General features: G+C 37.0%; 1 protein-coding gene across 6 annotated transcripts in view; it reads right to left on the bottom strand.

Moving 5' to 3' along the window:
- Positions 1-17,073, bottom strand: part of FERMT2 (fermitin family member 2) — a 67,523-nt gene that overhangs the window by 19,127 nt on the left and 31,323 nt on the right. For all 6 annotated transcript variants that reach the window (XM_014540987.1, XM_014540988.1, XM_014540990.1 and 3 more), the window contains exon 3: positions 8,895-9,029. In XM_014540987.1, the coding sequence (XP_014396473.1) occupies positions 8,895-9,029 (135 nt within the window). The remainder of the gene's footprint in view (positions 1-8,894; positions 9,030-17,073) is intronic.

Raw genomic sequence — 17,073 nt, 5'->3', positions numbered from 1 at the left:
AAAGGAATTCAGAAGGTAAAGGAAAGACAACAATAGAAGACAGAAACAAAAGAATGAAAATGAAAAGGAAATGGGAAAAAGAAAAAACAGATTTTTCCTAGCTGCGAATCAAAACCTGAAGTACATATTTCAAGTGGATTTGAGAGTAAAGAACCTTAGAAGATAAAAGCTAAGTACAGTAAGTTTTCTGCCCAATTCAAAAACATGAAACTGTGCTCTGGTCAAGTGTCTAGTAACAAACATGTCCATGTTTATCACCCTTTGAAATCCATACCCTGTTTTAAGACAGCTCAATGTAAGTGAATTAATTCACATAAATAATTGTATGTTAATGTTTTCCCAGTAAAGAGCTAAACTGGTTCCAGCAGATTTACAAACAAAATATTAAAAGTCAAGGGGTAACCCTGGCCGGGGTGGCTCGTGGTTAGAACATCAGCCTGAGCATGGAAGGGTCTTGGGTTTGATTCCCAGTCAAAGCCATGTACCTGGGTTGCAGGTTCCATCCCTGGCCCTGGTCAGGGTGTATGTGGAAGGCAACTAATCGATGTCTCTCTCTCACATGGTGTTTCTCTCTCTCTCTCCTCCCTCCCTTCTACTCTCTCTAAAATTCAATGGAAAAAACATCGAGTGAGAAGTAACAAAAAAAAACTAAATAAAAAAGGTGGGAGGATAGGGGGCAATGTGGGGATAAGAACACATATGTAATAACTTAATCAATAAAAAAATTAAAAGAAAAAAAAAGAAAGAAATAAAAAAAGTAAAAGGGTTGATAAAATTTTGCCCTAGAAAGAGGCTAACAAAGGTACATTTTACGTGAAAAACCCTGAAGGGATATTGTCTCTTTTACCTTCTGATTCCTTGGTATTAAAGAGCTAGGTATATAGCTACAGTGGGGCCTTGACTTACGAATGTCCCGACTAACGAGTTTTTCGAGATACGAGCTGTCTCTCGGCCAATTTTTTGCTTTGAGTTGCGAGCTAAAATTCGGGTTACGAGCCAGCTTCAGATACCCCACCACTAGTTGGCGCAGCAAATGTCACAGTGAACGCCACAACATCAGCCCAGCATCACGTGTCTCACTCGTTCACTTTTTGATTTGACATACGAGTAATTTGAGTTACGAGCTCCGTCACGGAATGAATTAAACTCATAAGTCAAGGCCCCACTGTACATAACTAATAATTAGTTGAATTGGTCAACTGATAGCACCTCTCCTCCCAAGTCCCAACTCTGTTAATTATATTTTGATTGTAGTCGTACTATTAAAAAATAAAATGGGTATCACACTATTAATGGATAATGGAAAGAGGATGGTGGCTGCTTCCTTTACCTGATTTAGGAATATGCTTAGGAATCTCTCTCCTTTCCTAACTCCCACGCCACACAATGATAGAAACGATTACCTATGAAAAAGTGGTGGCGATGCTAGAGATTTTTGCAGTTGTCATGACCTACTCCAGGAAGAGAACACAATAAAAAAAAGAAGAAAAAACAAAAAACCCTCTTGCTAGCTACAAGATATCTGACTTGGTGTCCCTAATATGTGCTTTTCCAATGTTAGTACCAAAGCTACTTGTAGAATCTGAACATTGTTAAACTTAGATAAGCAACAAAATAAGCTGTGAACTCTCCTTATAAGCCTTTAAAAGAACACTGGGATATTATTCATAGCTTTAAAAACTAAAACCTTAAACTACAAGGGCACTTGAACAAAGTTAGAACTGATCATTTTCTTTATGAAGTTTCTCAAGCAGAAAATACATTCCCCTAAATCACACATTTATTAGAATCAGCCTCTTACTCAAATCTCTTTCCTCTCAATTTCGTATTCTTTGTACACTTCACATTTGATCGCTTCATTGTTCCTATTTATTCTTATTTTTGTTAGGCACGCTATGATAATAACTCAATTATTGTTCCCAACAACCTTATTATTCTCATTTCAGAGGAACAAACGGAGGCACAAAGAGGTTAAACAACTTGTCCAATGTCAAGAACTATTAAGTTGCTGAGCCAGGCTATAAATCGGCCAGTCTGCAGCTATAAACACTGCCTCCAGGGAACTGTAACTTATTTAAGCCATACCCAACAGTGTGCATTTATTTGTTTAGTGTTTTGTTACTGATGTGACCACTGCTGTTGCAAAAAAAGGTTTCTAATACACATTTTTGTGCTTATTTCCCAATTCCAGCAGCACTGCTAGGTCAGAGGGTATGTGCACTGTAAACTCCTTTTAAGTCTCAGTTCAGTGACAACCCCAACTAGCTTCTCCTCCTGATTGCCCCATTTAAAACATATTTGAACGAGAAAACGAATACAAACTTAGATGGAGAAATATCTTAGCAACAAAACATGAGTTTGCTGAACTGCATTGAAAGATAACTTAACACTATGAGAAGAAATAAAGAATTCAATGAGCACTACAGTCTCAGGCTACCTTAACCTATTAGCTCCTGAGAGTAATGCTATATGTTAACATAGGAGAATCTGCCTCTTAACTTATTATTATAGATTATATTCATATCTATATATATAAAAAGCCAGTGACCGGAACACCGGAAAGACCGGAACAACTGGTCAGTATGATGCTCACTGCAGCTGGCCAACTGTCCTGATCGGGGGCGGGGCCAGCTGCCCCCACAGCCCCTCCCCCCGCCAACCCAGCCTGATCTGCCCTCATTGGGGCGGGCCCGCCGGACCCCACCTGTGCACGAATTCATGCACCAGGCCTCTAGTATATATATAAACATATATATTTAAAGAAAGTACTAATTCTAATACATTTTAGAATATTTTTCATCAAAATATCTCTCATACCAAATTACAGGTGAATTTAAAAAAATGTTGACATGACAAATAAATTAAAATATTATCAATATGAAATAATTTTGAAAGTATGAAAAGAAAATATAAAAAACCCTTTATATTTGTAAAGATTTTTTAAATATTTAAATCATTTTGTTATCTTTCAATTACAGTTGATGTACAGTATATTAGTTTCAGGTGTACACCCCAGTGATTAGACATTTATATAACTTACTAAGTGATCAAGCCGATAAATCTCATACCCATCTGACACCATACATAGTTATTAGAATATTACTGACTATATTCTCTATGCTATACTTTACATCCCCATGACTATTCTGTAATAACTATTTAGTACTTCTTAATCCTTTAACCTTTTTCACCCATCTCGTAACTGTCAAAATGTTCTCTGTATCTGAGTCTGTTTCTGTTAAGAAAGAGTGAAAACAAAGAACTATAAAGTAAATAACAGAACTGACTACATAAAAATGTACAACTTTAGTGTAGTAAAAAAGATCACAAGCAAAATGCCAATATAAGGAAAATATCTAACATAGCAAATGATTAATACCACTAAAAACAAAAATATAAATAAAGCAGATTACATGATTTGAAAGTTAATAGCCCAGGAATGGCTAATAAATATATGACATACTATTCATACTAGTGTTTATCAAGGAAATGGAAAATAAAGCAATTCAGAAATACTGTCATATCAGCAAAAATTTGTGCAGACTTACATTTTAATATTGGCAGAATGTAGGAAAAGGGCATTTTCATATACTGTTGATGGGAATGTGAAAGCATCGCTTTAACACTATTTTGGAAATACATTTGAAATTGGGGGAAACTTTTTGGAGTATATTTGATAGAAAAATTAGGTACCATCTAGGCAGAGAAACAAATAGTTTTTCTACATGGAAAACTCTGAAGCCATTTATAAAAACTAGGGAGATCTCTCTACTCTGACACAGAAAGATCACTAAAACATACTGTTCAATGAAAAAACTCAAATCGCATAATATCTATAATAATAAAAGTGTAATATGCTAATTAGACCAGACAGCCAAACGAACTTCCGGACATCATTCCGGATATCCTTCCGGATGAAGCTGTGGCGGCGGGGGCTGAGGCAGATGCAGTTAGGGACGATGAGGCAGGCAGGTGAGTGGTTAGGGGTGATCAGGCAGGCAGACAGAGTGGTTAGGGGCGATGAGGCAGGCAGGTGAGCGGTTAGGGGCAGGCAGACAGAATGGTTAGGGTGGTTAGGGGCAATGAGGCAGGCAGGCAAGCAGTTAGGGGGGATAAGGCAGGCAGGCGAGTAGTTAGGGGCATCAGGCAGGCAGGTGAGTAGTTAGGGGCATCAGGCAGACAGGCAAGCAGTTAGGAGTCAGTGGTCCCAGACTGTGAGAGGGATGTCTGAGGGGTCCTGGACTGAGAGAGAGTGCAGGCCAGGCTGAGGGCCTCCCATCCCTCCCCACCCCGTGCACAAATTTCGTGCACTGAGCCTCTAGTACAATATAATATTAGGCTCTCATTCATATTGTAAGAAACGAAACTAGACATACAAGTATACATAAACACACAGAATAGGTACTGGAAAGTTGCACTCCAACTGTTTATGACATAGTTATACACAGCAATCAAGAAATGGGTCTGGCCAGTGTGGCTCAGTGACTGAGCATCGACCCATGAACCAAGATGTCACAGGTTCCATTCCCCATCAGGGCACATGCCTGGATTACGGGCTTGATCCCCAGTAGGGGGCATGCAGGAGGCAGCTGTTCAATGATGTTTCTCTCTCATCCATGTTTCTATCTCTCTATCCCTCCCCCTTCTTTTCTCTAAAAAAATCAATCCTATTTAATAAAAGAGTAATATGCAAATTAACCATCACTCTGCAACAAAGATGGCAGCGCCCATAGCGGCTGGGGGGGATGCTGGCGGCATTGCCCCGGCAATGCGAGCCCAGTGTCTGCTCCTTGGCCACACGGAAGGAGGTGAGGGGCCTCTGGCCAGGGGCCTGGGCACGGAATGCTGGGCTCGCATCACCCCTGGTGTCTGTCTGTGTCCCGGCCTCACGAAGGGAGGGGAGGGGCCCTGGCCGCGCAGAGGGAGGGGAAGGGCCTCTGGCCAGAGGCCAGAATGAGGGACGCTGGCGTCGTTGCAGGCCGGGCTGAAGGATCCCCCACCCCGTGCACGAATTTTGTGCACCGGGCCTCTAGTTAAAATACATTTTTTTTTTAAAATAAATGGCTACTTCTTGAAAAGGAGTAACAGAATAAGTTGAAGTATAATTTTCACCTTCAGTTTAATAAACTTTCTGCACTATTTAAATTTTTCATAAGGCTGTATTAAAGTATGACTTTTGAAATTAAAAAGATATAAGGTCCATTTATATCACTGACTGAAAAAATGGAAATTACAAATGTATGTATAACACAGTCTCACTTTCACTAAGAACAAAAATGAATACATAATTCTATATTTAAATTTTTACTATGTACATGCATTACTTTTATAATTATAGTATTTTTAAATAATGTTTTCATGCTTAAAATGGCAAGTTCCAGTTAAAAAAAAAGGCATCCTGCATAAGTGATTTTCCTGACAGTGCAAAGCAAGTGAATACTGATTACTTCCTGTATGTATTATTTTAGGACCCAGAGTTTTCCTGCCTTTAAGATTTTTTTTTAAAGTTCTGATGCAATCATTTTGTATTTCTATTTACATAATACACCCTGAAATTAGTAATTTGTACATCAGTACTATACTGTAAAATTAATTTATTTTTGGAAAAATTGTTTTCCCCAGACCTGGGATCCGGCTAGTTCAATGGGTCCCCTCCAATAGGTAATTGGAAATTAGATATTTACTTAAGTACAGCTGGGAAGTGGCAAAGCCACTCAAGAATGTGCTACCTGACCACAGCCATGTAAGCAAGGTATTTCAATAGAATTTTATCGTAATTCTATGTAACAATTTTACTGTAGTCTGAGAATCATTAATTCACACTCAATGTCCTTTACCTCCTAAAGCATTACCTGTTAAAAATTAGCTCTGTTGAGTTATAATTCACACATTAGTATTTTACACCAAATGTTCCTATTAGAATTCACAAAATATTTGCTTTAAATATAACTGGATAGATGAATGTCACATAATGGTTAGAAACACAAGTGTTGGAGCCAGACAGACTTAGATTTGAATTCTAGCTCTGCCCCTTTATTAGTTCTGTGACCTTGGACAAACTACAAACCCTTGTAGAGTATTCTTTCCTGATAAGTAACACAGGTGTAACACACCAAAACTGCAGGGGTTTTGTGAGGCCCAATGAAAAATAACATATGTATTAAATAATCGTTATCATTTACTGAATACATAGTTTTGTTGACTATGAGCACACTGTGAGATGCTCACAATTCAAGATGCATGTGGGAACCAAGGGGAACTTTCTCCTCAGAAAATGAAGATTATATCTAATCCTCACCACACCTGCAGCAGAGGAGCATTTGTGAAGCACTGAGCATAGTGTCTGATGTGCTGAAGATGTCGTGTATTGAGATATATGGACCTGGTGCTACTTATTGACACAACATGCAACTGATTGTATTTTTCAATATTTGGTCCAATAATTGATTCAAATCCTAACAAATCATAAAAAGCAGGCAAACTAGATAGTTAATATTTCTTTTAAAAATCAACTGCACATTACTTTTATACGTGTGTATGGCACCCAGTGGATTTTTTCTCTATAGATCATCAGTCCTCTACATATCACTATCTTTGTGTACTTTCCCAATATTCCATATTGTCGGAACACCTCAACTGTCTTTAATTAAACTGCTTGGAAGTAGACAACTAAAACATTTTTTTTTAATTCCTTCACTCAAAACACAGTTGCTTCACAAGACAGCATATAGTCTATGATTCATTCATGAGATTCAACAGGAAATGCTAATCTATGCTTAAGAGCCAGAAAGTGGTTATTTTGTGGGATTGCGACTGGGAAAAGGCATGTGGGAGGCCTGGGTTGCTAGTATCATGCTATATGCTGTATCGTATCCTGGGTGATTGCAAATATTCATTAGTAATTTAAAATTTATGCATTTTACTGTATGTAACACCTTAATAAAAACAAAACCGACAGCTACTCGGTCCAAAGATTTATGGCTTTCCCTCATCTAAATTCATCATCCTTTGTTTCAAATTGTACTGTACAAAATCTCTAATTTGCAATTCTAGGACCAATCCTGCCTGATTTCAACCACCCCAAAATCACCCCATAAATACATGGTGGGGCAAAAGTAGGTTTATAGTTGTGAGTATATGGAACAGTTTATTCTTGCATTATTACTTATTAATTATCGTAGGGTTTGCCATATGAACTGTAAAGCTCCTTTTGCCCACCCTATATACTTTTCTATGTAGTTCTTCTATGTTGTAAGAATTAGATGCGTTTCCATTTAAATATAAAATGACTGAAAGCAGGGATTGTGTCTACTGTCAGGTGCCTTCATCAATATAAATCATGTCTAAATCGAATTTTAAAATTAATCTTATTCTAATGATGAACATATTCTTTTACCTCCTCGATCTGTAGCTTCTACCACTGCCTGAAACCTTTCCCCTCATTCCCTCCAACACGTTTACTGACTAGAAGCGAATTTGGTATTCCTTTAAAACAATGATTTCATTTTGTAACATGTTCAGAAACCAATGACTACAATGCACTATTCTAAACTCCTCAGCCTGACATTAATTACCTGCCAGTGTGATCCTGAAGTTCCTTGAAGGTTTCTCCCCCGTGAACTGGCTCAACTGGTTTTTGTTCATGTTTTGTCCTTTTCTTCAGCCAGCATGTTCTTTGTTAATACCATTCTTTCTGCTTGGATTGCCTTTTCTTCCCATCAAATCCTAACCATTGGAACTTAACAGCTCAATTCACAAACTTCCCCAACAAAAACTGAATGCAGTACACCCTATTTAGAATAATTTTGTCTTCTAAATCCTTACCTCCTAAAACATAGTAACTGTTTTTCAACTAGACTATAACCTACTTAAGAGTAAGGATTACCTGTTAATCAGATGCAATCATTACATGAGTGGTGACATAAAAGTAACCAGGTATGTGACCTTGGATATCCCTAACCTTACTGTGCCACCGTTCCTTTATCGTTTAAATATGAGTACTAATATAACCCGCTTCAAAGGACTGTATTGAGAACTGAATTTCCACAGGCAAAGTGTGTGAAATAGTTCTGGGCATACAGTAAGCACGATATGAAGAGTTTGCTTTTGTTATCATCATCATCATTCCAAAATTTAAAAAACCAAGAATGAACTAAATTAGAAGAATACCTAACTCAAGCTGGGGAGGTAATGGAAGGAAATTTGAAAAAGCTTCTTAAAGGAGCAAACCGTCAGGGGGAAAAGGCATGGAAGCAAAGGGACTGGCATACACAAAGCACAGAGGAGAACTAAGTAACCAGACAAAAGTTAAAATGTCTTAACGAAACAGTAGCGGTTTTCATGGAATACAGAAAAAAGAAGCTAAATACTGAAGTATCCAAGCGCTCTCCCTCCCAGGAGCACACCCTCACCTCTCCCATCCTCCTCCCTCTTCCCCCAGGCGGTGACCATCACCTTCCTCACTCCCAAGCTCCAAGGGCCCTTCCTTTACCTCTATAACTTGTTTCCTAAGTCCTTTCTTCTAGGAATTACTTCTTTTACCTCTGTATTTTTCAAATGAATGTTCTCTTATAATTTGGAAAACAAAAACAAAAACCATCCAATTTCTGAAAAGTAGAGAACTGAGCCCAGTAACGATACTGTCCCTTTCTGACTCTTCCTGAGCAGAGAACCAGCCTTCTCTTCACTGATGCGACTATTAACAATGGCCAGATAATCTGCACGTGACACACTCGGATGGTAATTTTGCTGGAGGGAAAAGATGCGGAAGGTGAGTTGTTGTTTTTTCTGACCCCTCTCCTGACCTATGTAATCCATGTATTCACTATTAAAAAGACACACAGGCATTCAGTCCATGGTTCTCACATTGAACTCTTGCTGAGTAAGAGACTCACCTGATCCAGGAGTAATAAGAGGTCCCTCTAATTCAAGTGCCTCATCTTCAGACTGGTCATCTAGCTTTTTCTTTTTTTTCTTGGTTGGATCTCTGGGCTTTTTCAAGAGAGAAAGCTCTTCAGGGTGTCTGATATCTGTTAAGAGAAGATTATTTTATTAGAATAAGAGGAAATTTGAACACTTTACACTTGGTAAATCCATCTATTAATCCATTTCAAAATAAGAATTGGCAATTTCCTTGTGTGTATGTGTGCTTGTTTTGCCACGTATTAATGCCACGCAAAAGACTGAAATATGACATTTTACTTAAATTTTTTTCTTTATTGATTTTAGAGAGAGAGGAGAGGGACAGAGAGAGAAACATCGATTTGTTGTTCCACCCATCTATGCACTCATTGGTTGATTCCTGCACACACCCCGACTAGGGATCAAACCCACAATCCTGGGATATCAGGATGATGCTCCAACCAACTGAGCTACCCGGCCAAGGCTGAAATATGACATTTTAAAAATAATCTACTAAAGCACTCTTAATTCACATCTATCTAATACATGTAGTAACCTCAAAATGACAAGATAATGATCTATGGCACAACAAGAAAATATAAGAATTCTTACTTGTATATTTATTTTTATCTAAAACCATAAGAAATAAGCTTTATATTATATGGCAGCCCTCATTCATTCTGCATGTAAAGTAAATGTAATGAAAATACTTTCATATCATTATTAAATCTCAAATTTTTAATTGAGTCAAACTTTTCTGCCTACAGATGGCTACAAGTTTCTGTGTTGATTCTATTAATTTATGTGGAGAATCTGATTAGAGGCAAAATAGTTAAATGAAAGTAATAAAAGGAATTAGAGACAATTCAAATAGGTATACATGACATTATATATTATATATATATTACCATGTCCATGAACTTCAAGAATTATTAAGTCAATTCTCCCCAAAATAAGCTAAAGACTCAACGGAATCCTATTCAAAATTTCAACTTGCATTTTTGTACAAGTTGACTGTAAAATGTATATAGAAATAAGAACAATCCTAGAATAGTCAAAGCAATTTTTAAAAAGAATAAAGTTGGAGAACTTAGACTACCTGATTTCAGGACATCATAAAGATAAAGCAATCAAGACTGTGCAATTATTGGCTAAGTGATAAGACATATAGATGAATAGAAGACAGGGCCCAGAAACTGACCCATAAGGTGGTCAGTTATTTTGAACAAAGGTGCCATAGCGATTCAAGGGGAAAGGACAATCTTTTCAACAAACAGTGCTGAACAGGAGTCATGTATTTTTTTTTTAAATTAGTCCTTACCTAACACAATATACAAAAATTAATTCTAAGTGGATCATAAATCTAAAAAATATATAAGTAGACAAAGATTTCTTAGATAGGACAGACACACACACCACACAAAAAAAACTGTCTTTTTTTTAAAAAAATCTATTTTTATTGATTTCAAAGAGGAAGGGAGAGAGAGAGAGAGAGAAACATCAATGATAAGAGAGAATCATTGATTGGCTGCCTCCTGCATGCCCCCAACTAAGGACTGAGCCTGCAACCCCGGGCACGTGCCCTTGGCCGGAATCGAACCTAGGACCCTTCAGTCCATAGGCTGACGGTCTATCCACTGAGCCAAACAAGCTAGCCGCCCCCCCCCCCCCCCCGCCTTTCTTTAAACAAACAAAAACAATCAGGTAGCTCAGTTTGTTAGAGCATCATCCCAATATGCCCAAGTTTGTGAGTTCAATCCCTGGTCAGGGAATAGACAAGAATCAACCAATGAATGTACAAATGAGTGAAGAGGCAATTCATGTTTCTCTCTCTCTTAAAAAAAAATTACATAAAAAATTTTTAAGAAGCCAAAAACAAAAACCTGCTCTTTGAAAGATATTATTGAGGAAACAAAAAGGCAAGCTGTATACTGGGACAAAATATTCACAAAACATATGTGTATACCTGACAAAGGACTTGTATCTAAAATATAAAAACAACCCATACAACTCAGACCAATGGGGTAAAGATTTGGACAAGCACTTTGCCAAAGAATACACAAGAATGGCTAAGCAACACATGCAGAGATGCCCAACATTATTGGTCAGGAAAATACAAATTAAAACCATGAGATAGCATTATACACCCATCAGAGTAGCCAACATTATTATTATAAGACTGATAATACCCTGTGTGGGTGAGGATGTGGAGGAGGAACTCTCATACCCAGCTGGTGGGAATGTGAAATGAGAATTTTTTTTTTAACGGTCTGGCAATTTCTTATAAAGTTAAACACATACAACTCAAATATTCACTACTAGTTCTTATCTCAAGAAAATGAACAGCACATTTGTAATCACTTTATTCATAAAAGCCCAAACTGGATTAACCTAAGTGGATAAACAAAATGTTTTCTTTCATGTCAGTGGAATTCTCATACAATGGAACAAAACTCATCAAGAAAAAGAGACAAACTACTGACACATACAATAACACGAATGTATTGCCCAACCATCACACTAACTGCTAGAAGCCAAGTAGAAAAGGGTATATGCTGTATGATTCCATTCATAAAATCCCAAAAACATGACAACAAATCTATAGTGACAGAGCACATCAGTGGTTGTCTGGCTAAAGTTTGAGGGCTGTGTCCTGATTATGGTAGTTTCTCAGATATGTCAACACTCATCAAACTGTACACTTTAAATAGGTTCAACTTATTTTATACCAGAATAAAGTTAATTATAAAAATAAAGAATGTAAAGATAGGGAGAGCTAAGAAAAAAAATAGCAGAAGGGAGAAGCACTGGGTCTATACAGTATAATGTTTGACAGCACTACATCATGTGTCAGGGTATGAATAGAGTAGAAACCAATACAAATCACTACAGGTTGTAATGCTACAGGTGGCTAGGTTACTAGATCCAAGTTTTACATGTGGCAGTTTGTACCTTCGGAGGCCCACAATATCCACCAGATTCAACCCAGTATTATAAATTCAGGAAGCTTTTTGTTTGTAGGGAACCTGAAACTTAGATGGACATACTGCTGCAGGGCTGATGAGGCACAATTTGAGTTAGAAGCACCAAACCAAACTACTTGGATTCAAATCTCAGCTCCACTATTTGTCAGCTGCGTGACTTTGGCAAGCTACACAACCTGTCAGTGTCTTGGTTTCCTCATCTGTAAAATGAGAATAATCGCACTGCCCAGGCAGTTGCTGTGAAAATTAAATGATTCATTCGGGTAACAGTCCTTGAACAGGGCAGGCATATAACAAGTATTTTGTAAGTTTTAGGTGTTAATGCTTTTCTCTAACTTTAAAAATTATACAATCATTTAGAAATTACAAAAGGTATAAATAATCAAGTCCTTTAAAACATGTTCTTGAAAAATGGGACATGACTATGTAAATAAGTGATCATTTTAATAGATGTAAAAAATTCTGTGTAGATTATAATTTAACCATTCTTCTAATACTTAGTCCATTATAAATAATGGTTATATAAACATCTGTCTATGTACATATTTTCCCACATTTTCTTTCTTTAGGAATTCATTGAAGTAGAATTACTGGATCAAAAGTTACAATAATTTTAAGGCAAAAGTGTGCAAAAGATGGGCATGTGTTATTTTTAAAATCTTGCTTATTTGAAAAACTATGTTTATCTCCTTGTTTTAATTTACATTTCTTTAATTCGTAATGATGTTACACATTTCCTAAAGGGTTTTTAGCCATTTCCTCGCTTTGCTCATTTTTCTACTAGATTTCTATAAATCAAAAGTTAACTTGCTGTAAAAATTAACATATTGGCAAACACAACTTTGGACTTTTAAAAAATATATATCCACCTTATCCCAAGTTTAAAAAAGAAGTCCAAATAAATATATTAACTATGTAGGTTTTTTGTTTCTCTGTTGGTTATCTGAATTCTACCATTAGGAAAACTCTGATACACATTAGGTTTTTGTTTTGTTCTGTATGTTACAGGCTATTTTTCTGGGGAATTTTCTTCTGAAACATCAAAATAAAATTACCAGAAAAACCATCCTAAACAGAGAGGTTACCCAGACAGTAGGTGAACATAATTGCTTTTTTAAAAAATATATTTTTTTATTGATTTCAGAGAGGAAGGGAGAGGAAGAGAGATAGAAACATCAATGATGAGAGTGAATCATTGACTGGCTGCCTCCTGCACGCCCCCTACTGGGGATCAAGCCCGCAACCCGGGCATGTGCCCTTGACTGGAATTGAACCCTGGAACCCTTTAGTCCGCAGGCCGACGCTTTCCCCACTGAGCCAAACTGGACTAACTGCTTTTTAATTATTAATAAATTTGGGTAAGTACATCTTAAGTATTAAACAGCAGAAATCATGTTAAAAATAAATGTTCCTTAAATTCTACCACTTTCTCGAAAGCTTCTAGGTGTATTTCTTATTTTTTTTTAAAGTTTAAAAATAGGGCAGCATTTCTTTAACATTACACAATAAAAAATCAAGGATTTTCTTAAATCTTATATATTCAAAGTATAAAGAAGTTAACCCATTTATCCTCAAATGTAATTTTGGGGGTTTGATGCATTAGCACTAATAGTTATGATTATGTAGATTCAGAAACTCATAAAATATTTCAGGTATACCTTTTAAGCCATATTTTCTAATTAGTAAAATCAAATCATCATTTCCTGGACTACTTCAAAAAGAAACAAGATTTAACATTCTAAGAGACCTAATGGTTTATGAGTTGCACTCTAGTGTGCCCACACTAAATAATTCTCAGTGTACCCACAGTTTTAAATGCCACCACTGCCCATGTTGGGAGAATCCCCTGCAGAGGGGTGACAAACTAAACCCCCTCCTAATCCAGTTGTAGTGCCCCCTCATGAAGATGTATGAATGAACTGTCAATGACTGACAGACATTTGAGAAAGGCCTCTGTGGCAAGAATTCTAGAGATAAGCCCTTAAAATTCCAGTCCCTGGGTATACAATTATACACTGATTGAGGAACTGCTGGGAAGAGACTTTGCAAATGAAATTAAAGTTATTAATCAACTGATTTCAGGGAGAATATCCCAGCTTGTCTAGGTAGGTCTAATGAAATCACATGAGGCTTTCGAAACAGAAAAGGAAGCAGAGAGAAGCAGAGGAGAGACAAGACAGAATGAAAGGTCAGATTCCACGCATAAGAACTGGACCTGCTGTTGCTGGCTTTGAAGATGGACAAAGGGGGCCACAAGCCCACGAATTCAGGAGGCCTCTAGGAGCAAGAATGACCTCTGGCAGACAAACCAGGGGGAACTTCAGTCCTACAACCACATGGAACCAAATTCTTCTATATAGAATTCTTTCTCAGAACCTTCAGGAACGAACATAGTCCCACTGACATCTTATAAAACTCTAAGTGTAGGATTCGGCTCAGTCTTGCTGTGCCAGAACTTTTAACCTACAGAAACGGTGAGATAATACATTTGTGTTTTTAGGCTGCTAAGTTTATGGAAAATCACAGAGATTCTAACATAAAAGATACCAAATGAAAAGAAAAACAACTTGAGCAAAAGAATAAAACAAAAAACGCTTAATTACAATTCTCAGAAAGATAAGACAATGACATCTATGAGAGACATATAGGATGTTATAAAGAACAGCTGGAGCTTTAAAATGAGACCTTGGATATTAACAAGGGGAGGGAGGGTTCTTTCCTGTTTTATTTATTTATTTACTATTTTGTTGAGGCTTAATTTATATAAAGTCAACAAATCTGAAATGTATTCATGGGTACCTGGTAACAAACATCTAGATAAAAATATACACCACTGAAAATTAAAATTTGATATTCACTATAAAAAAAATCCAAAATAAGAGATATAAAGTCATGTAAGAGGATCAATCTAAGGACCAACTCTAAGTACTAGTAACAGAAAGAACAGAGGAAACAAAGGAGGAATTAGGGTACATTACTATGAAATTTCAAAATTGCAGGAAAAAGAAAAGATCCTGTAAGTTTCCAAGGAGAAAAAGTAGCCTACAAAGAAAGGATAAAAATAAAATTTAAGAACTCTACCAGGACTATCAATAGTAACACTGGATGCTAAAATACAACTGAAAATGACTTCCCAAATCTGAGGAAAAATAATTTTCAACCCAACAATTCTATCCAAGAGCAAAATAAAGACATTTTCAAGTATATCATCTCAAAAATTCACCTTTTCCTTAGTGCGCTGATAGAGGATATAGTCCACCACAAAGAAACGAAGATAAGACATTTTCCTTGGACAAAGGTGAAGGGAAGTCCTGGGGCTATGACTGTGCACCTTAGCCTAGAAAACACCCACCCCAGATTATTGGAGCAGAATGACAGAGGGCTTCAGAATAACTCTAGGGAAAAAGGCGGGGTGGGGGGTTATTATCAGATAATGTATTTGATAATGAAAATTCTAGAGAATGTGGAGTGTGACGAATCAACTCCACATGTGAAGAATGTGAAGAATCAACAAGATACTGGTTGACAACTAAGCAAATGATAAACAAAAACGGCATAAGATAGGAAAAGGAAAAGTATTTGGAGCTCGGTTTTGAACATGTTCAATTGGAAATTTCTGTAAAAGAAATGGTTTTGTTATTATAAATAATGCTTCACTGAGCAAATGATGGCTTTAAAAAAGGTATATGGCTAGAACCCAGTGTGGCTCAATGGTTGAACTTTAACCCATGCACCAAGAGGCCACCAGTTCAATTCCCAGTCAGGGCACAAGCTGGATTGCAGGCTTGACCCCAGTAGGGGGCATGCAGGAGGCAGCCAATCAATGTTTCTTTCTCCCTCTCTCTCTCTCTAAAATCAAAAACATATTTTATATATATTAAAAAAAAGGTTTATGGCTAGAAAAATATCAAAGATGTAAGTTTCAGATGCACAACTTTATATAATATCTGTATACTCCATTGTGTATTCACCGCCCCAAGTCTAGTCACCATATATGTGACCACCTTTACCCTCCCCGAACCCCTTCGCCTCTAGTAACCACCATTCCGTTGTATTTGTGAGTTTACACAGGTAGGTTTTTATGTGTTCAAAAATTTAGAATCAATTGAGTAAATACTTAAGAACACAACTGCTAAATCACATGGTAAGACTACATTTGGCTTTGTAAGAAACTGCCAACTACCACATAATTTTTCAAAAAACGGTTCTAGAGCAACTGGATATCCACGTGCAGAAAAATGAACCTAGATTCAGACCTTTCATCTTCACAAAAATTGACTCAAAATGTATCACAGGCCTAAAATGTAAAATGCAAACTATAATACTCCTGGAAGATAACCTGAGAAAAAATCTAGATCAGCGGTCGCCAATTGGTGGTCCATGGACCATTGGTGGTCCGTGAGATCCAAAAGGCTGGCGACCCCTGATCTAGATGACCTTGGGGTTGGTGATGACTTTTTAGATACAACAAAAGCATAATTTAAAAAAAGAATAACTGATAAGCTGGAGTTCATTAAAATTAATTTCTGCTCTCTGAAAGAAACTGTCAAAGACAAGTCACAGACTGGGCGGAGATATTTGCATAAGACTTATCTGATAAAGGACTGTTATCCAAAATATATAAAGAACTTTTAAAATGCAACAATTAGACAATAAACAACCCAATTAAAAAATAGGCCAAAGTCCTTAACAGACACCTCACCAAAGAAGATGTAGATGGCAAAAGAGCCTATTAAAAGATGCTCCACATCACGTCATCAGGAAAATGCAAATTAAAACAATGAGAGACCATCCCACATCTATTAGAATGGCCACAAATCAGGCCACTGACAACACCAAAAGCTGGTGACATTTAGAGCAACAGAAACTCGCATTCATTGCTGGTGTAAATGCAAAAGGGTACAACTACTCTGGAAGACAGTTTGGCAAAACACATTCTTACCATCTGATCCAACAATCACATTCCTTAGTATTGACCCAAAGGAGTTGAAAATATTATGTCCACACAAAATCCTACACATGGAAAGTTTATAGCAGCTGTATTTACAATTGTATAACTTTTAAACAACCGGGATGTCCTTCTATAGGAGAATGTATAAACTTTGGTACATCCAGACAATAGAATACATATATTTTAAAGTTAGTCATTTCTTTTTATATATATACTAGAGGCCCGGTGCACAAAAAT

The sequence above is a fragment of the Myotis brandtii genome, unplaced genomic scaffold, assembly GCF_000412655.1.
Source record: "Myotis brandtii unplaced genomic scaffold, ASM41265v1 scaffold253, whole genome shotgun sequence".
NCBI lineage: Eukaryota > Metazoa > Chordata > Mammalia > Chiroptera > Vespertilionidae > Myotis > Myotis brandtii.
Note: the sequence above shows the minus strand (reverse complement) of the source record. Positions and strands in the feature narration are given on the sequence as shown.